General features: G+C 47.6%; 1 protein-coding gene across 5 annotated transcripts; it reads left to right on the top strand.

Annotated features, from left to right (window-relative positions):
* Positions 1–1,856: 1,856 nt before the first annotated feature.
* ppp3cb (protein phosphatase 3, catalytic subunit, beta isozyme) lies at positions 1,857–19,402 on the top strand. 5 transcript variants are annotated; one of them, XM_029847584.1, is made up of 14 exons: positions 1,857–2,110; positions 8,670–8,870; positions 10,489–10,613; positions 11,046–11,157; positions 12,661–12,806; positions 13,597–13,736; positions 14,499–14,576; positions 15,308–15,402; positions 15,488–15,613; positions 15,837–15,914; positions 15,996–16,080; positions 16,176–16,273; positions 16,942–16,989; positions 18,409–19,402. In XM_029847584.1, exons 1-14 carry the CDS (start codon positions 2,068–2,070, stop codon positions 18,585–18,587), a joined length of 1,554 nt encoding a protein of 517 aa, XP_029703444.1. In that variant the 5' UTR covers positions 1,857–2,067; the 3' UTR covers positions 18,588–19,402. The 5 variants fall into 5 exon arrangements, with proteins under 5 accessions (XP_029703444.1, XP_029703446.1, XP_029703445.1 ...); XM_029847585.1 differs by lacking the exon at positions 1,857–2,110 and adding an exon at positions 2,500–2,676 and having other exon boundaries at positions 18,409–19,401; XM_029847588.1 differs by lacking the exon at positions 1,857–2,110 and adding an exon at positions 2,591–2,611 and having other exon boundaries at positions 18,409–19,401.
* Positions 19,403–21,092: the final 1,690 nt, after the last annotated feature.

The following is a 21,092-nucleotide window of genomic DNA, read 5'->3' as shown; positions in this document are numbered from 1 at the left end:
TTTATGAACCATTAAATAACCAAACACGTCCAGGTGAAGGTGCTGGGGCTCTCCAAAGATCACAGGCGATGAAATCACTAACTATATCTTTTTTAGCAAACCTAATATAGAACAGGCCAATAATAAAATTACTAGAATTAGACTGAAATCTGGAGAGGACGAAATGAATCACAGGGCTGATTTTTTTAATCTTTTTTTTTTTTTTTTTTTAGAAAAAGCGGGTGCTTAAATAAGAATGCGGAAAATCATAAATAGTCATTTAAATAAGTCCCCTTTACATATTCTATTTAAGGTTTATTTTCACTGCTTGATAGAAAATTGCATTGTAACTTCCAGTGCATCATATTCCTGTCTCTTGGCCATTCCACAGTACAGTGAAACAGATAACATGTTTTATAGACACATTGATGATAATAATAAAGAAAGCAAAAAAAAAACCCCAATAGTTTAGGTGTTTTCACATATAGAATAAGTAAACAGCAGATAAGCCTCAGTAATCATTTCTAATGACTATCTGCATTCCTTTAGCACATTTGATACAACCACAGCTAGCAGAGTCACTGCTGGCTACAGAAACACTAATATCAGTACCAATACGGCTGCCTTTGCATTTTTATACAGACTAATTCAGGGAATTTAACCAATAACCTTCTGACATAAGTCAACATCAAGACATCATATTGCAGTATTTGACATTAAATGCATATTTGTACAAAGAAAGATTGAAATGCCTATTTTTTTTTATATAATTTTGATTGGTCAAATGTTTTATAATAGTTGGACAGACCCAGTTAAATTTGGCTGGTTATGTAATTGCTTCACTATGTGTGGAGGAAGGGGCTGTAACACCCAGAGGTTTCTGCTGCAGGTTCTTTCCTTGGAAATTAGACAGAAGAGCGATGCTCACATTTGATTGTTTTTACCACAATGCTGCAGGGAAGTGGCAATATTAGAAGATATCAAAACATGAGAAATTAGTGAACAACCGCAGAGTCCCTTAAAGGTAGAATCATGGCCATTGTTTGTGTCAGGCAGACTTCTCAAAGGCTCTGCATACTGTAAATGTCCTCAGGGTGTGAATATCTGCCTATTGGGTTGCAAGGAATCATTAAATACCACAATAAACAAAAGGTAATCATTCATATTTAATATTTGCACCCTGAGCGTATTCTTCAGGGAGACACTGCCACACACTCCAATCAACAAGGACGCAGGCGTCCACATTGACCTTGTTTGTCTGCCCATTCCTCCAGCTTGTCTGGTGTGTGTCGAACCCCCACAGATGAGAACCTACAGTATTTAGGTTCCATCACTGCAATGGCTGAATTATAAGACTCGAGCATCACGCTATTTGTTCTATTTTCATTGAGGGCATTGCTCAATTGAGCATTTCAACAGTAATTATACTGTCGATTCGTTCTCCATTTCTCCCTCACACACACACCTGCGCGCAGGCACGCGCGCGCACACACTCTCCGTCTATAGAATTGTTCATAAAAAGGGAAGACCTGTAATCAATGCCTCCACATGATGGCGGTATGAGGCTGAGCGTGTCGGTGGATGTGTTCCTGCGTGTGCGTGAATCTGCGTGGGAGTTCCTTATTTCGCCATTCCGGGGTGTTGCCAGCTGCACCGCACGGCTCCCAGAGGCGTCCTGGAGAGGCAGAGTCTGCGTGTCCTTTCTCTCTCCAAGGCGTCTCTTCGCCCTGCAACCCCCGTGTCTGCCCCTGCCCTGCACCCCCAATCCACCGCAGCACCACACACACACACACACACACACACACACACACCCCTCTAAAAACAAAATTTTGGATGCAAGCATGTCACAGCAGCTAGGTATCCGCCTATCCTCCCCCAAAGTCACCGCAGGCGCAGCAGCAGGCTTCCCCCGTCAAAGAGCGCACGGAGACTCCACCGAGTGATGCCACTACTGCAGCGAGAAAAGTACCCAGCAACCGCGCACATTCTCGACGCCTGCCGGAGGACCCGACAGCACAGTCTCGGCCTTTGACAGAGGAGAGATCCCCCTCCCCACCCCCCCGGCTCCTTTCCCGTCCTGACTTCAGGATGTCCGACAGCAACGCAAGTCCCGCCGACCGGGTGATCAAATGTAGGCATGCCAAACCCTGCACGGCCAGCCAGAGCTTCCTCCGCGCCTCCGATTCTGCTGTAGCTCATCCTTATTTTTTATTCTGTTTGCATCCCTGTTGTTGGAGCGATGTCTATTACGCGCACGCTTTGATTTGCTTTGAACTCATTCCTTTCTTGTCATCATACCACCTTATAAATAAAGAAGCCCGTGCATGTCCCCCTGAACCTTATAGAGGAGGAAGGTGATGGGGGGGTTCCAGCACTATACGCCATAATCAGGGTCTTCCCTCGTTATACTGTAAGAATTCACCCCCACCCCTTGCCAAGGCATTTCCCCATTTTGTAATGGGAATGTTTCTTCCTCTGTGTACAGCCGAAGCTATTGTGCGGCACCCTGTGCTGCATGAGCTCCATTGACGCTCTCCGCTCCTAGCGGTGGTTTCGCGTTACTGAATAATACCCGACAGAGACACAACCGAGAGTGATAGATGGAAGCAAAATCGGGGAGGGAGAGAGGGAGGTAAGCGTCTTGTTCCAATGAAACATCAAGCAGTGTGACGATGACAGCGAAAGGCAGACATAAAGGTAAATAAACGGCGGGCGTGAGCGGCGATCTTTGGGCTTGTGGTGGCTGGTTGTGGATGTGGATGCTGTCATGGACTGATGTTGCATGCAGGCAGCGATAGGAAGGAGAGAGGGGGGTAGATGCTATGGGGGACTCGCCACTGTTAGACTTATGGATCTCTCCACCTTGGTGTTCATGTACCGCGTCTGTAACCGCGCGCCTGGTTGGTGCCACAGAGTTGGATTCCCCGACCAGCTGCTGGGCCCGGATGGGCGAAATTAGAGTGAAACTCCGGTAGACGGCATTTTTAAAATGAACTGAGCCGAGTGGCCGATGGCGCGTTTCAGGAATCGGGATGAAAACGCAAAGGTGTGAAGCGCACACTGCCGTGCGCGCACATGATTCCCGACTTCTGTTCGATCTTTTCTTACGCCCCGAATGTCATCCGGTAATTCTGCTTCTCTTGGGCGCATCGTTCCACCAAGTCCGAGCTTTTCCCAGACTCTCCGTCTGAACGCTGCGAACGTCAGAAAGGGGAAAATTCGAGGGCAGCGACACCGTGGTGCGTGTGTGAGCCGCGCACTACCGCTACCATCATCGTGTTACGCTGGATTATGGAATATGTGATGGGGTTTTTGTGGGTCTCTGCTTCTAATATTAGCGTGAGTGGCTATAGAGGGGTTGGGGTGGGGGGATGGAGGGGGTATGACCTGGAGATGAAGCACAGATCGTCGTGCTCTTCGTGTCACAACAAGGCGTGCATGCGGCGATTCCACGCACGCAGCCAGTCACATGCGACGGTGCCTCACTGGCTGTCACTCCCACCGGCTCCCCTTAATAATCTCTCAAGGTCTCTCTGCCGGAAGAAGCTGAGTTGACAGTTGCGTCGTCTCGGGCATCCCCCTGTAGACCAGATCGTGCGTGTGTCGTGTTTAGAAGTGGTTGGGACGAGTGGGGGCGGGGGCAATTATTGCACTGTACTCATGCAGGACCTCCAAACTATACTCATTACTCTGTGTGTGTGTGTGTGTGTGTGTGTGTGCGCGCGTGTTATTGTCTGAATTCATTTAGAACAGTGACTCAGAATCTGGATCTGACCAACCTGACCATAACCCCCCAACACACACACATACACACACACACACACACGCACGCACACACTCCAATGACTCACACGCGTGTGTAAATTTTGGTCTCTAATTTAATTTACCTGCGTTATTTCTGTGGGATTAAACTGGCAATGTCCCATTAAATGGGGGAATATGAGGTCATATCAGCCCCCCCACCATTCACCAAACCAACACAGCAGTCTATCAATCAGAGACTAATGAGTCATTCTCTTTGCAGCTTGGACAGGTTGGGCCATACTCAAAACACAGCCCATCTTCAGGTGGACGGTGCACTGGGGGACGAGGGGGGGGTGAAATGCCACCTGTGTTCAAAACTCACAAGGTACAGAGAGGACGCGTGTGGGGGTGAGGTGAGGGAGAAGGAGAGGTTTGAAGAGAATGTGGCCTCGCCACGGAGGAGGTGAGACGAGAGTAGAGGCTGATGGAAAGAACAAGATCAGGGAGTGGTGTTTGTCAGGGAGGACAGAAGTAGAGGTAGAAGACCTAATGGGCTATTCTGTCTAGAAAGGGTGGTTTAAACAAGTCCTTCATAGTTATGGTCAGTTTTCATGCAACACTGTGTGTGAACATGGGCTCATTACACGTGGGGGCACCCCTTTAAAATCAGCATTTGGCGACGATCCCATTGCGAGCAGACCGGAGGCTTCCTGCGGCGGACGATGGAGTGCGTCCTGTCTGACGCGGTGGCAGGAAACAACTAAGCAAGCCAGTAAAATAGTGGACTGGAAATTGTGTGTTTCCTCCTGTGTTTGTTGGAAACACACCTAGAATTCCACTAAGCGAACCGTGGTGGGAAAGATCCGTGCTACACCACTACATCAGCACTTTTGCCTCACAGCAAGAAGGTTGTGGGTTCAATCCCCAGTTAAATGCTCAGTTAATATGCTCTCTCTGTGTCTGTGTGGGTTTCCTCTAGGGGTTGTGGTTTTCCCCACTATCAAAATTATACACTCTAGGTTCAAAATAAGAAGATGTGCTCTTAACAGACTCACCTGTACAACTAAAGGTTGATGGTTATAAACCAATATCTTCATGAGTAATATGACCCTTATACCATCCAGTTTTTCAATTCAGTTTCAGGATCATGTACACAAAACACACACACACACACACACACACACAGGGCTCTGGGGGATTTTGAGGGAACAGCGTGTTACACTGGGACAGCATGTTACACTAAAAGGAAATATGCCCAGTGTGCCCCAAGCTTAGCCAGAAGTGTGTGTGTGTGTGTGTGGGTGGGTGTGGGTGTGGGTGTGGGTGTGGGTGTGGGTGTGGGTATGTTTTGTTATCTTTGTGAGGCAGGGGTCCCACCTTGACAGGTCTCTCTGTGCCCTGTGGGGAGGGTAGTAGGGCAAAATCTATTTATAGAAAAGGTACTCCAGAGACATGAAGATTCTAATGAGGACAGCCTGGTAGGAATGGACCATTGTTTTCATTTCTGTGTGTGTGTGTTTGTGTGAATGTGTGTGTTTCATCCATCTTTGACCCAGATCCATAGGTCTTTGAAAGTGCTGGTATGGGGGACAACTAAAGTTGTGTTTGATCTTGTTGAATGAATGCATAATGTACACATGAAGGGCCATCTACACACACACAAACACACACACACACACACACACACACACACACACACACATGCTTTTTCCATTTCATTCACTGGTCCTATTCTTCCTTTATTTATTCCTTTAGGGACATGTGTTTGACTGATCTGGGAGATGTGTGTGACCCTGTTTGAGGCTAGCATGTGGCATGTGCACTACGTACACAGAAACATGCCATCAGTAGCGTTTGGTGAGAGTGGGTAAACACCAGACGGCGGACATTAACAGCATTATGCTGTAATGAATTGATCTGAAGGCTGCACATATGGGACATGCCACACGGCCTGGTTCCTTTCCGTTGCATCATTGTCATTTTGATTTTTTTCTCCCCAGCAGCTGATATGTTTTAATTGCTTCAGTGATCTGACACTTCATTGACAGAAGCACAATTTTGAGCCGTTTTAGTCTCATTTAGTCACGTCTTCAGCATTTGTAGGACACAAAGGAGGACAGATGGATCATGTGACGTCTACAGTCATCCCTGTGATCTGTCTGATCCTGCTCGCTGTCACTTCCTCCATCCTGCATCAGCCTCCCGTGTTGTGGATGGATTCCCAGTGTTATTAAAAGTGATGAAATACCTCCATCATTAACTTTAGCCATTAGGGAGGATGTGCACAATAACAAGATGATTCTGCTCCAGTTAGGCAATCAGGCCAGCCCAAACAAATTGAAGAGCTTCGGTTGAAAGCTATGTCATAGCTTCTCTCCTGGGCTTCCTCTCACTCCGCTGTGATGTGGAGATTTTTGGCTGAGCCGGCAGCTTGGGTGCTAAATAAATGCCAACGCAGGGAGTTCAGCTCTGGAGTTCCAGCCAGATCGCCATCAGTACAAGTACAGCCTGAAGCTAAAAATGGCCCCTTCCAAATTCAGGTGATTGTTTGCTACTCTTGTAGGAATTAAACCCTTTTTCCTTGACTCGCAGAAGCGTTTTGGGGGTTGAAACTCTGACGTATTCTGTAGCTTTGTGCTGTTTTATAGCATTAAAAGCTTTCTGATACTGTGAGACGACGACACCATTTAAGCCAAAACGTTATATCAGATTCACCAAGATGTGAGAGTAGTTTAACTGGCGCCGGCACAAACACACGTGCACACGTATGCTTAAACCTCATCTCACAGCGGTCATTAGGATGACAATTGACCTCAAATTGGCTTCAGTTTTAATTATGTCTTCATTTATTTTAACAAATCATCTTTGAAAGAGTTTCATTTGGAAGGATCCTGAATTTTGTGCCCCTGGCTGACGGGAAGGGGGGGGGGGGGGTGATTGTTTTTCCATTCTGCCAACATCAGAACTCTAAATCTGCCCACTTCCACACTAGCACCAGTTGTGCACTGACGTGGACATCTTGTCCGTTTATGTGTTATTTTTCATTGTCTGTGTTCCGGTTATTAACCAGAACATCCTGGAATAAACCGCTGCAGTGAGTCAGCGTGCATTTATTATAATTCAAAGGTCATCAGGCGTAAAACACTTTCTTGATTTGACTGTGCTGAATCTGCTTTTCGCTCCTCAAGTACATGTTTCCCAAGTATAGTCCCGTCCCCAAGCTGTCTCTGCTGCTCTGCACACCCTCAGACCTGCCCTACTTACAACCCCCTCGCACAAGTTTGGAGTTTTACACCACTTCCCCTTTGCCTTCCTTCACACACAGAACCAGCCACCACTGATCCTCCTCGATATGGACACGTCCACGTGTCCAGTATGTATGGGGGGGCTCTTTTTCCTGCCTAAAATCAACAGTTGTCTCTACGTTCCGCGTATAAGACGCACAGGTAATGTCAAAGTGTCAAGCCATTTTAACTTTCGTACTGGCGGGAGCATCTTGACCCGTCCTAACGTGGAAGGTGAAACAGTTCTAACATGCAGATGCGTTGCTGAGATCGATGGAGAATAAAGCCTTCACCTTGGCAGCTCACGGTGTCCAGGGACGTTTCAGAACACAGCTGTGTGTTGGTCCTCGGGGAGGCTTCAGTTGTCACCCTCTTGGTGCACGTGTGAGTGTCATAGATGATTTCAGGTGCCCTAAATTGTAGTCTTTTAAGCGTGCAGTAATGTTATTATCACCATTATTTGGTTTGGTAAAGCCCTTCTCTTTAGAGCTTTTTCAATTTGGAATGAAAACGCTTTAAATTTAGGGTTTTTGGGTGACCTGGGGAGAGTAACTACACATGAGTATCAGACTCAGGGTTATTACGACCATCTGAAGAGACATATTTGTTAGTAATGTAATGGGGAGGGAGTCAGTGAGAGAGAAACAACTGAATTAGCTGAAGAGCTGTGCAAAAGTGACAAACCTATCTGTGTGTGTGTTTTTGTGTGTGTGAGAGCGAGAGAGAGAGAGAGAGACAGGCCTAGTTTTAGTTGGTGATCTAGGCCATTATCTGTGTTAGCACTGGTGGGGCTCCAACAGGCTCTATGGATCCTGCATAACAATACCTTTTATGGATTTGTGTGTGTGTATGTGTGTGTTTGCGTGCAGATGCTACACTGTGACTACCTGGATACACATTTTACAAGTAAAGTGAGAACATTTGTGGGGAGGGAGGACATTGTGGTTGGTCCTCGCCACTTCAAAGGAGGGTTTGAGGCTTTTATGGTGAGTGTTGGATTTGGGTCTAGTTTTGGCTGCGAGGGGTTTAGTTGTGATGTTAGGGTGAGAGGGAAGATAGAAGCACCAACAGTGTGGATTTGTGCTTGAGTGTGTGCACTAGTGCACGCTTGCGTGCTCAAATGATCATAAACAGTCATGCGTGTTAACACCATTGCATCATATATGATCTACGCATGCGCCCTTTTGTCTTTGCATTTTGTTTCGAGCCACTGAGTTTGTGCCTGACAAGCACCACTCGCGTGTGTTTGTGCGCGCGTCTTCGTGTGTGTATGGGAGGGCTCACGAGCAGCTTCTGGCTCTTGCTGTATCACCCCTGTCGTCAGTCAAACCCCCTCTCCAGCGGTGCCCTGGGGGCCTTCATTATGTAAGAAAGACTGTACTGCAGAAGAGAGGCACAGAGACGTTCCTGCAGAACATCAGCAGGCAGTCCTGGAAACTCTGGCAGCTCCAGCCCCCGTGCCCACACAGACACACGTGCACGCCAGGCGCACCATCAGCGCTGGACCTCAGGCTCTTCGTGTTCTAAGCATGTTGGCGAACGCGTTAAACAAACGCCGTGTTAAGCCGCATTTTTCTGAAAGGTTTCTGTCTCCTCCTGTCTCTCCATCTCCTTTGATCCACTTCCTGGTTTCATTCCGTCTCTCCCTACCTTCCTCCTCAGCGGTCCCCTTCCCCCTGGCCCATCGGCTGACCATGAAGGAGGTGTTTGACGCGGAGGGCCGGCCGCGGGTGGACCTGCTCAAAGCTCACCTCACTAAAGAGGGCCGGTTAGAGGAGGCCGTGGCCCTGCGCATCATCGATGAGGGCGCCGCCATCCTGCGCCAGGAGCGCACCATGTTGGATATCGAGGCGCCAGTCACGGGTACGAGTGAGATCAGTCTGATGTTTGGAGAGACGAGGAGGCTCCATGCTCCTCTCTGTAGGTGGGACACGACGCGACAGCCAGCAGACCAGGCTAACTCAATTTTAAGGCCTGCTGCACATCCAGCGGATGGACAGCTGTTTAGCTAACGCTTGTGAACATCATTTAGCATTAATATTTCAAGATATGACAGCGTCCCTCTCCCATCAGACAGAACTTGCCAGAGTCGGCCGATAATCGGAAAAAAGTCCGAGACTTGAGCAGAAATTTTTAATAACTAACAGAGCTGAGGTCGCCTGTCTGTCCTGACCTGTCAGAAGGTCGGGAGGCTCGGCGTAACCACCCGCAGAGAGGCTGAGCTGTGGAGCAAACAGGCAGAAGCTTTAGCAGCTCTATATTCATTCTTTATTCATTTCCTTGCTATTGCTAACATGAGCTGTTGTTTGGTGCCACTTGACCACTTCTGCATGTATTAAAGAGGGAAGACGGACGGACAGACAGACAGGCTGTGATCACTGCGTGCACGTGTGTGTGTGTGTGTGTGCACCAACCCCAGCAATCAGATAATGCTGTGTGGGCTGTTGTTGCCCACTCAGTGTGGCAACGCTGCTCGGCTTTCACAGGTACAGACTCCCAAGCTGACGACAGACGGACAGACAGACAGTCGATCATAAGCGGCTTAGTGCAGCGGTGCTGGAACCCGCTCGTTTCCAATGAAATATTGATTCTTATGAGATTCTCCTCCTCTAGATTTTGACCCAAGAGACACACACGCACACACAGACACACACACACACACACACCCGAGAGTTGACTGATAGAAAGGAGAATATAGATTTCAGAGATGAAACGGCACAGAACTGAGTGAGCTTCAGGAGGAGGAGGCCTTCAAAGACGTGATACTGAAGAGACACTTTAAGCACGTTATTACTTTGAACCGCATGAATCGAGCAATCATTCCGACGGGACAACGGCGGATACCTTTGGGTTGGACAGGCAGGTACGGCTCGGTTCACACTCCAGACTCCCAATTTAAATGAAAGCCAACGTTTGGAATTAGAGAGAAAGAGCTGGTCAACCATGTGAGCTGGCCTGGAGGTGCAGGAGGCCTGGAGACCGGAGGACGAAGGCTGGCAGGTCACATAAACACAGAGGCCTCTCGAGGACCCGCCGCTAAAAATGTGACGCTCGCCACCAAATTGCACCCTAATCTAATGAATCATGACGTGAAGCCCAAGAGCAGCGGCGTTCTACATGTGTTAATGATCAGCTGATGTTAAACACAGGTACTGTTTGATTACTTCTCTCTCTGAGCTGAATCACAATTGATCTTTGCCAAATATTGTTGTCTTAACGGTTCCGAAGAGCTCCTGGTGTCACTGGACTATTCACAGATCTTAAAATGTGCCATATTCCAGACAGGCTTATAAGATGAGTCTCATTTTATAAGACATGTTCCCAAAGGTAGCGTGTGTCCACAGTCCTTCTCTCATCTGAAAGCCGTCCTGTGGTGAATCATTAAAGACATGTTTGGTACCAACAGAACCAAAGACCTTTGTGCCTCGCTGCACAACAGAGTGCTGTTTGATCCGAGCAGAGCTCTGTGCTGTGTCCTCAGTGTGTGGAGACATCCACGGCCAGTTTTTTGACCTGATGAAGCTGTTTGAAGTGGGAGGTTCTCCTGCCAACACGCGCTACCTCTTCCTGGGGGACTACGTAGACAGGGGATACTTCAGTATTGAGGTAAGGACGCAGGACGGTGTTAATTCATGCTTTACTCCCTGTCTTCATTTGGCGTTTGGGCTGTATGAAACTCACCCTAAACATAATCCTCCTCATTAATCCTCCACTTTACTTTAGTAGGTGGATGCTAGCAGTCAAATCAGTTCTTCAGAGTCAAATAGATCTTTTAAAACTCCCGTAGTTAAGTGTTATTTGTGTATTGGTAGGGTTTAAAGTGTGTGTGGTGTGTCAGGGAATTACAGATGTGTTTAATTTAAGAGCCTCGAGGATGACGATGTAGATGAGTGCAGATGTCAGAGACGTCTCATTTTGAATTCAGTAAATAAAAACAATGAGAACTTCTTTTAATAAAAATATCCTCAATTACATTTGTTTCGTTATTTTAATTCAGCGCTTTTCACGTAACTTGTCTGAAACTTGTGTTTTCCGTAGTGTGTGTTGTACCTGTGGTCACTGAAGATCCTCTACCCAAAGACGCTCTTTCTACTGCGGGGAAACCATGAATGTAGACATCTGACAGAGTATTTTACCTTCAAACAGGAATGTGAGTAACCCTGAGCCAGTTACTGCTGCTACGCTACGGAGGGTGGTTCAGCCTGCCTGGTGTTGGTGCGGAATGTCACATAGTCCCAGTTAGAATTTAAAACCCAAAGTTGTTTTCAAAGGAATGTGAGGAAGCGCCTGTGCTGACATACTGATTGAGGTTTCTGCTGAAGCTAGCGTTGCTAACCAGCTAGCTCACCCTTCCCACTGAGCACCTACAAACGCCATCACGTGTTCTCCCAGTACAAAGAGAAGCTTAAAAATAAGAACACGGCTGTGTGGAAAGCTAGTGAGTGTACACCAGGAACGTATGAAGGCCTTCGTTGCTCATAATCGTCAATACAGCTCTTCTTCCTCATGTTTCTCGGCTTTGCACCTTTGTGGCCTTCCTCCCACACACAGCACCCTCTCCCATAATCCACTAAGTCGCTACTTGTCTTCTTCTGCTTCTACCCTCCATCTTTTTCCTTCCTATTTCTCTCGTCTTGTCCGAGAGTGGGTGATTAGCAGCAAATTAATTTGGTCCTTAATGATTGGCTCAAGCACCTACTCCTCTGTGTCTTATTGGCCAGGGGACAAGGAAGCTAATTTCCCCTGGTGCTCATGGCGAATAGTGGTCGCCCTCAATTACCATCTGCCGTGTGTGTTAGTGTGTGTGTGTGTGTGTGTGTGTGTGCTGACTGCATGCATGTGCAAGCATCTTCATAAATGTTTAAGTGCATGTGTGTGGAAGGAGCTAAAAACTAGCGGACTAGCAATAATGAGCTCTCACTCTAAACAAGGCAGATGGAGAGGTTGGCAAACACACTCCTTGGTGCCGCTCACGCACACGCACACACACACACACACACACACACACGCACATGCCAGTGCTACTGTACACTTTATTTCAGCATACTGGCTTTGATTTGTGGACATGTCGTTCTCCAGTACTCACTCTCCTCCCAGCTCTTCTTATTGTCTCTCCTTCCATCTCTTTTTCTTCCTCTTCCTCCTCCCCGTTCATGAAGTTCTCCTTCCTGCACGCCCTCATCCAAAATCTACCCCCGTCCGCTCTTTCATCGCTGTGCGATTTCATTGCAGCTATTTTCGTCCTGTCCCACTGTCTTCTGTCAGATGTGTTGTCGAGCCCACGAGTGAAAGTGACTTTAGAGATGTTTGAGTATCTTTATTAATATCACTGCCAGATGAAAGAGAGATCAGCCCGGCACAGATGTCAGTGCGCTGCACTTTGTTGTTGAACAGGAAGCAGAATGTGTGTCCAGATGTCTCTAGCAGAATAGTCCACCAAATTTTTGAGCGCTGTCAAGCCAAAAGATAAAGGGTGTTGCGTAATAACAGTAGTGGATGTAAAAGCTGTTATGCCAGAGTAATTAAAACTCCAACCTTCTCTGCTTCAGCCTGTGTGGCAATGTGTGTTAATGAGGCAGGAGGGAGGGGTTTCACCCTCCTGGGTGTGTCGCCTGCTGTGAACATGTGTGTGTCCTCATCCGTCCACCTCCAGGTAAGATCAAGTACTCGGAGCAGGTGTACGACTCCTGCATGGAGGCGTTTGATTGCTTACCTCTGGCAGCCCTGATGAACCAGCAGTTCCTCTGTGTCCATGGGGGGCTTTCACCAGAGATCCACACACTGGATGACATCAAAAAGGTAGTCAAACACACACACATACACACACACACACGAAATTTCACAAAAAAATCTCAACAGTCTAACAGAAGCAAAACAACATTAGGTCATAATTCCATATCTACATTATAGATTTTCATGAAATCTGTGAAATGTAACAGACCTAAACAGTGAAATACCACAGTTCTGTTGCCACAAACATGTTCCTTTAAGTCTGAGGATGGTGAGTCCGATATCTCTAGGCATCATCGTCTGTGAGTTCCTTTTGTATTTAATGATCATAATTCAGCTCATATCAGTTCATATTTGACAGCAGCCTGGTTGTTGTCCTGACTGCACTGTGTCAGTGTCTGTGTCTGTGCGTTAGAGCAGCAGGCGTGAAACTGTATTTACCATCAGAAACACTGACTGGTCAGCACAGACACAAACACAGATCTGCTCTAAATGCTTCAGGAAACAAGTAAAAGTGGAAAAACCAAAAGGAGATTTGAGCTTCCTGTGATATAAAATACGAAAACACATAACATGAACACAGAGACGCACGTTTCCTCATCTAATGGCAGTGTTTCCATGGTGAATCTGCTGGTGTGACATCTTCTCCCCCTGTGTGGTGAGGGTTACCATGGAGATGCTCTGCTCTGACGGTGTGTGCGCACGTGCGTACGTGTGTGTTTGTTACATCGGTTAAAAACACTGCGTGTGATTAGTTTGGTCTCTTTAGGTCAGTTTGATTGACAACAGATTTTGTGGATCTATTCCTGTGCGTGTGTGTGTTTCTATGTGTGTGTGTGTGTGTGTGTGTGTGTCCTAGTTGGACCGATTCAAGGAGCCCCCAGCGTTTGGGCCCATGTGTGACCTGCTGTGGGCTGACCCCCTGGAAGACTTTGGCAATGAGAAGACCCAGGAGTACTTTGGGCACAACACAGTCAGAGGCTGCTCCTATTTCTACAGGTGACGCACACAAAAAAGGAAGCCTGATATTAAAATAAACCCGAATCGAGACAATATTCAGAGATTAAGGCACAACGGAGGGAGGGCTCAGTGATCTGGGCCCTTTGTGGTGGCCTGGTGTGCAGGTGTGATGTGGCTCAAGTCAGGAATTTAATAAGTTTTAGTGGACTTTAGACTATTGGATTGGAATGATAGCTACACACACACACACACACACACACATACACGCGCGCACTCTTTCGGTAGACCTAGAAACACATAAAGCACATTCACAAACATACAGTGCACGCAGTTCGGGTTCAGCCTGAAACGATATCCCACAATCCCTAGGGAGACTGCGCGGTACTGTTGCTATGACGACCGGCTACTCCTGCCAGATATGGAGTGATATTAAGATACAGTGAGAGAAAAGGGGCAGAGCAACATCCGCTTCACCTGAATGCAGCGAATGAAGGACGGAACCAGTAAGTGCGAATAAGCGCGACCAACGTGGACCAGAGCTGTGATTCCTGTGGTCCAGGACGCGTTTGGTCAGTTGTTCCTCCGTGTTTAACACCGGCTGTGTCAGTTGGCCAAGTAGCAGCTACTCCCCCAGATCCGAGGCCACGAGATCGGCTCAGAGCAGCCTTCCACTCACGGACGCCCCCCGCAGACAGACACAGCAGATGATGTGTGATATGAAGTGTTTCCTCCATCATCCACGTCAGAAAGTGTCTCCTGCACCTCACACCTCCGCCCATCCTCGCCACCTTCTCTCTGCAGTTACCCAGCAGTGTGTGAGTTCCTGCAGACCAACAACCTGCTGTCAATTATCAGAGCGCATGAAGCCCAGGATGCTGGGTAAGTCGCTTTATTCTTTTCCTTTCATCTATCACTCTCTCCTGTGTAATTAGCAATGCGAAAAGGGTGGAGGACAACCTGAAAGTAGCCCCCCCCCATCCTGAAAGGGTGAACTATGTCTCACGTAGGTTCCTACCACCTGCCAAAATAGAACAGTTAGACAGCAACTATTTTTCTGGCCCATAATCCGTTCCTGGAATCTTAGTGAAAATCCTCTAAATATAATGCAGCAATTAAGGCAGCGCTACTCTGAGTCGTGCTTTGGTGAACCCATTAGCAGCATTTAGTGTGGCGTGCAGCCGCAGAGTCCAAGGGTTTTTAGAGCATTTGCATAAGGCTTTGTTAGAATAAATGTTAGTTTCAGTCGTTCATACTTCTGTACTTGTAGCGTAATAGATGGAATAGTTTATGTTCACAAGCTGTTGACCCTTTTATAATCCCAAAAACCCTCCTGGAGTAAAATCTGGGGCTTGAGCGACAGCGTCCGCTCATACTCACACACATCAGGTGGCAGTTCCACATCATGGGCGGCCCATCGGCCTCAAACACCAACGCACGCCGTTAGTGTTGCCGATATTATACACATGCGCTCCTATTTTGTTCACACAAATTTGTTTTTATTGTTTTATCAGTGCTCTTTGTTTGATTTATGGGCCTCTGTTCCGGTGCCACATAACTTTGTTTAAACTGAAATAGCTGTGGGTGGGCGGCTCGTCTGTCTCTTCCCTCAGGTATCGCATGTACAGGAAGAGCCAGACCACAGGGTTCCCCTCCCTCATCACCATCTTCTCTGCTCCCAACTACCTGGACGTCTACAACAACAAAGGTCTGACCCAAGCAGTCGCACTCCTCTCGGTAGCGTTTGGCGAGGTAGCCGCCGTGCTAACACTGCCGCGTTTGTTCGTATCCAGCGGCGGTGCTGAAGTACGAGAACAACGTGATGAACATCCGTCAGTTCAACTGCTCCCCTCACCCCTACTGGCTGCCCAACTTCATGGATGTCTTCACCTGGTCCTTGCCTTTTGTGGGAGAAAAGGGTATCACATGCACACGCGTCACAGAACACAGTGGGGTTAGCCTCTGTCGCATTTCTGGTCTGTAGCCGAGGTTTCAGTATTACGCAAGTCATCGGGGGGTGGGGGGGTGGGGGGGTGGTATGAACTGGAAAACCGTGTGTTTCTTGGATGGACTCCTCAGGCTACCAGGGTTCCTCTGAGTCCATGTAACCTGTATGTGTGTGTGTGTGTGTGTGTGCCATAGTGACCGAGATGCTGGTTAACGTCCTGAGCATCTGCTCTGACGATGAGCTGATGAACGACGGAGAGGAGATCTACGACGGTAAGAAACAGTTGATGTGAGCGGAGATGAAGAATTTCATGTCTGGAGGTTTGGTGACGTCCTCGTCTGACCCTCCTGCAGCCAGCACGGCAGCAGCCAGGAAAGAGGTGATCAAAAACAAGATACGAGCCATTGGGAAGATGGCGAAAATGTTCTCCGTCCTACGGTGGGTGGAGCTCTGTAACACACTGCGTGTGTCAGTATTACAAATATGTGTGTGTGTGTGTGTGTTCTGCTACATACCTCTGCCCTCTCTCTCAGGGAAGAGAGTGAGAACGTGTTGACCCTGAAGGGTCTGACCCCGACAGGCATGTTGCCCAGTGGAGTTCTGTCTGGGGGCAAACAGACCCTGCAGAGTGGTGAGAGATTCTCACACACACACACTCCCACCCACCCACACAACACACACACACAGTCAGCACTAGACGCTAAACAGATGATCTGGACCTTCTTCTCCGGCCTGCCTGGCTGCCTCACACAACCTGGCTGGGGCTGAGGATACCAACGGCCCGCTGCTGGTACGTGTGCACGTGTGCGGGCGAGAGAACAGCGGTGGCGACCTGGTAACAGGACCAACGCGGACAGAGACGCTTCCAGACTGTCCAGATGTTGCGACATGTCTCCGCTAACAGCAGCTCCTGTTAACACCTGCTGACCTCTGAACTCACCACATTCCCAGTTGGGCTCTGGGGGCCATGACGACGGCCTGAAACATGCCTCTGATCTTCAGATGTCTCTCTCTCACACACACACACACACACACACACCATCCAAAACACACCTGTGTAGTATCTTCATGGGGGCGGGGGGCAGCACTGGTGATCGTTGAAGCTCTTACTGGGAAACTTCCATCGGCCTTTGTGCCACGGGACCCTAGAATGTTGACATGCAAGTGCACAGAAGCATGTTTCAGTCTTCACCTCTTTCTTCCTCTCCCGCTTTTTTCTTTGCTCTTCATTTTCCCCCTGTCATCTCTCTCTTCCTATCTCTCTTTTTCTTTCTTTTCTCCTCTCCGCCCATTCTTCAGCTACCATTGAGGCCATAGAAGCCATCGAGACAGTTAAGGATGCTGAAGGTAAAGTCTCACTCATGTGTGAGTGTGTGTGTGTGCGCGCGCGTGTGTGTGTGTGTAGCATGGCATACCATGCTCATGAGGTCATAAATTGTCCCCTAACAAGGATGCACAGAGCTCTTCTGCCCACATAAGCACCTACAACAACTCCCAATGCTCATTTAAGCCACCGCATTAACTCACATGAAACACACACGTTCTCCACTTCCTCCTCCTGGGAAACACGATGGCGGCGCACAGTCACGTGTTTGCATCCATCTCATCCTCACAGACACGCACACAGTAGGAGAGCAGGGCTGTCAGCGGGAGCGGGGCTTATCAAGGTCGCCAGGGTGGACCCAGAGCCTGGGTCAGATCAGGTCTGGAGTCTGTTTATGGTCTTTATCTCCCGACAGGGTTCTGGGGCTCTGGTGAACATAAACACACAATCAATCTGTTTCTCTTGTGGCTACAGCAGAACAAGAGTCATTTGTCATCAGGAGGGAGTTGTGCACAGAGCCTGATGATGAAACTAAACAAAACTACTTGCTGATATTAAAATGTCTGTGAAATGGAAGGAACATTAACTTTGAATCCAGAAACACACGTTTTGCACTTGAGGTTAAATGTTGTGTCTGTTTAATATTTGGACGGATCATTAACGACTGAGGCTGGGGGGGGGGGGGCTGCCGGGTTCTCCTGTGCTCGTCGACAGGTTGTTTTTGTGTTTGGTGTTTTATCTTCTCCACTCAGTGTTTCCACTGCACGATGTAGTCGACTACCGTGTTTGGCGTAACGAAACGACGGCCCATAATTTGTTTAGGCAAATAAATTATGGAGATATTCGTGTGTTGTGTGTCTTTTCTGTTGTGTAGAGCTGTGGTAGGTGCATGTGTGCAACAGCAGCTCTGCAGTAGCAGAGTTCTGTTCTTAAGCAGGTTCTATAAGCTCGGTAAAACTGGGCAAAACTTTATATTACTGCGACACACATCTTTAGTGTAAAAGGAGCCACCAGAAGGAACCAGCGTGCCTGATCCCAGTCCTGTGTCCAGCCATCCTGGCAGCCATCAAGCTTTTAGGGAGAAATGGCAACGTCCGGGTCAAAACAGCTGACTCAGCAGCTCCAAACACATTCCCGTGTGTTCTGGGTGGTCACTGTTCGATCTCGGCTCGGGTCAGGTTCGATCTGGCTCATTCAGGCAGCGGTTCAACGCTGTTTTGAATGTATAGTATAACCTTGTTAATCCAAACCATCACCACGTAGCCAAAATGGAGGACAAAACACCCGTTTTTAACTGGATAGCGCGTTTGTGCGTTTGTTATTACTGTGCATGGGTTTGGATGCACAAGGTTCTGTTAAACATCCTGTTAAGTATGGATCCGATGGCACGGATGCATTTGTCATGCATCTGTGTGTGTGTGTGTGTGTGTGTGTCTCTGCAGCCATCCGAGGCTTCTCTCCGCAGCACAGGATCAGCAGTTTCGAGGAGGCCAAAGGTCTGGACCGCATCAACGAGAGGATGCCGCCGCGACGTGACGCCGTCAACAGCGTGGGCCTGTCAATGGGCCGCATGAACATGGGGGAGCCCAACGGGACTGACAGTAACAGCAATATACAGTGATGGACGTCCACTCACACATGCCCAGACTCAACCCTGCTGGTATACTCTGACATGGCACCACATTTATAGATCTGTGTACATACATGAAATATATATAGTTCTATATATACACACAAGAAACATGCAGCGCGCACACACAACAGAGGTTCATACACCAAACATGCACACACACATGCACACATTTAGCTAACCTTCTCCTGCTGCCCTCAGCTGTATGTAAAGGCACGAGCGTCCCTGGAATCCACCACTGAAGGCTGAGTCTGGTCACTAAACTGACGGGCCCTATTTAGAGGACTACAACTCCCATGAACCTCTGCACCACAACAACCGCAAAGAAACCACTCCCCATTTTAGCAGGAGGCCTGTACACATGGGTGTGCGTCAGGGATGGCCCGAGGGCTGGCAGATTTGGACGAGGTTGTGTGGTTTGGGCCGGGGACGTGCCCGCCGGCGTGCTTGTATGACAACGATCTGAAAAAACTGTGTTTTTATTTGCAAACTTAAGTAGTTCCTGACAATAATGTGAGAATTCCCCAGCGTGGCGCATCCTTCCACGTGCTGCTGACACAACAGCTCAGTCCTCTTCTCTCCTTTGGTTGACAGGAAGAGATCCCAGGTTGCTTTTGTAGCAGCAAACTGTGCCCCCCCCCACCCCCACCCCCCCCATTGGCGGCAAACAGCTCGGCAGTGGGTTCGGATGGAAGCTTCCCTGTTTCTGTGTGACTGGGATAATAGAGAGGTTTTATCTGATTCCTACAGTCACAGGATGCAGTAATGCAGAGGTGGGATGGATGTGAGGGAGCTGGGGGGGGGGGGGGGGGGGGGGGGGTCAAATGTGAAGTCATACTTTATCTTCTTTTACATCCTCCTCTCCTCCCGCCGCCTTTAGCTCAAACAAACAAACAAAAGAGCACTGACAACCAAGAGTCTCCGGTCTGAGACGCAGGAAATGTGAGGATGGGGAGGAAACGGTCTCCTCTGCTTCCATAACGAAGCAGAAGTCTGGAGCAAAGGTCTTTGTAAAGCATTTCTATCAGCGCATCAGTGCATGCAGTTCAGTTCTTTGATAATAATGTGAAGATTGGATTTGTGCTCTGTGTTTCACTAGCGTAGGACTTGATTTCTTTTGGTTTTGTTGGCTAAAATAAATGAAATGATGACTAAGAGTAATTTATTTTGTACATAATGTTAGATTTATTTATTTTTTGTATTCATTTTGAGTTTCTTGTTCTGTTTCTCTCTTCTCGCCACGCTGTACAGAACGACAGTGCGCTTCGATTCAAAGTGTCAAGTCCACCTTTTCTCCTCTCTTCTTTGTTCATGTACAGGATTGGTTTTTGATCATAAACATGAATAAACACGTACTAAACTAGCATTGAGGAATGACTCTACTATATCCAGAGGCACAGGCAGCCAAGAGCATGATTGCATGGTTAAAATTTGTGCTGTTCAAAAACAAATACGAAGCGAGACGTGTGTAATCAGAGAAGCTGGTGTGTTGCTGTCACAATTTAAAGGAAAACGAGTATTCTCTGAGCGTCACTATGGACCGTTCCTCTTGTTATTTGATATTTATGATTCTATGATTATTTGTTATGGACATTCTTCTGAATATTTAATCTCTGCTGGTTGATCTTCATGTTTCTTTGCTCTGGTTGGTCTTGTTGTGATTCTTTTGAGAGAGGTGAACCCCCTGGGAGCCCCTGTGCCATAGAAATTGTGCCACGGTTCATTTTCTTTCTTTCTTTCTTTCTTTCTTTCTTTCTTTCTTTCTTTCTTTCTTTCTTTCTTTCTTTCTTTCTTTCTTTCTTTCTTTCTTTCTTTCTTTCCTTCCTTCTTTCTTTCTTTCCCACTCACTAACACTGTAAGCATGCCCCATGGGACGAACCACTTTTTTACTCTTGAATAAAATATGCATGAACCTTTGGTATGGATGTCGAGCATTTATTCTCTATTGCAAACACACACATAGTGTTTTTGAGTATATTGTTTGTAATATGGAGAGAAATTAATTAACTCCACCCTGTAACCTAGTTTTATTAGTAGTAATAGTAGTAGCAGAAGATATAAAACCCAGTACACCTGAATATATCTACTTCATAGGTTCTTGGTTTGAATCCTGTGTGGGTGAAACACACTCACACACACACAGATGTGCACCCCCCCCCCTCCCCACACACACACAACCTGTAATGTGAACTTCCAGGAAACCCAGTTTGTATCTTTCACTGTTTAAAGCCAACAGATGATTTGATGCCTGTAGGGGAGACGGCACTGCCCAGGTGTGCGCTGTTGCACTGGCTCCCATAGAAATAGGAGGCATCATATTTCTGGCTCTTGGTGGGGTATTTGCCAGGGTTGCCATGGTAATACATATCCTTAGCTCTGGTTTGCATGCGCGTTGTTTGCTAATAAAGATGATGCTTCCCTCACTCTTGTGCGCCACTCACAGTTCTGTTTGAACAACCATCTGGGCTGCGGCACTGTTAAAATGCTAAGAGCCAA

Source organism: Takifugu rubripes, chromosome 14 (genome assembly GCF_901000725.2).
Source record: "Takifugu rubripes chromosome 14, fTakRub1.2, whole genome shotgun sequence".
Classification (NCBI taxonomy): Eukaryota; Metazoa; Chordata; class Actinopteri; order Tetraodontiformes; family Tetraodontidae; genus Takifugu; species Takifugu rubripes.
This window is presented reverse-complemented; position numbering and strand designations above follow the sequence as displayed.

What these genes read in the sequence shown, in the direction of transcription:
- ppp3cb (XM_029847584.1), top strand. Translation starts at nt 2,068, where the DNA reads ATGTCCGACAGCAACGCAAGTCCCGCCGACCGGGTGATCAAAT. An exon ending in GGCTGCTCCTATTTCTACAG is followed by an intron (nt 13,737 to 14,498) that starts GTGACGCACACA and finishes TTCTCTCTGCAG; the next exon opens with TTACCCAGCAGTGTGTGAGT. An exon ending in CGGAGAGGAGATCTACGACG is followed by an intron (nt 15,915 to 15,995) that starts GTAAGAAACAGT and finishes ACCCTCCTGCAG; the next exon opens with CCAGCACGGCAGCAGCCAGG.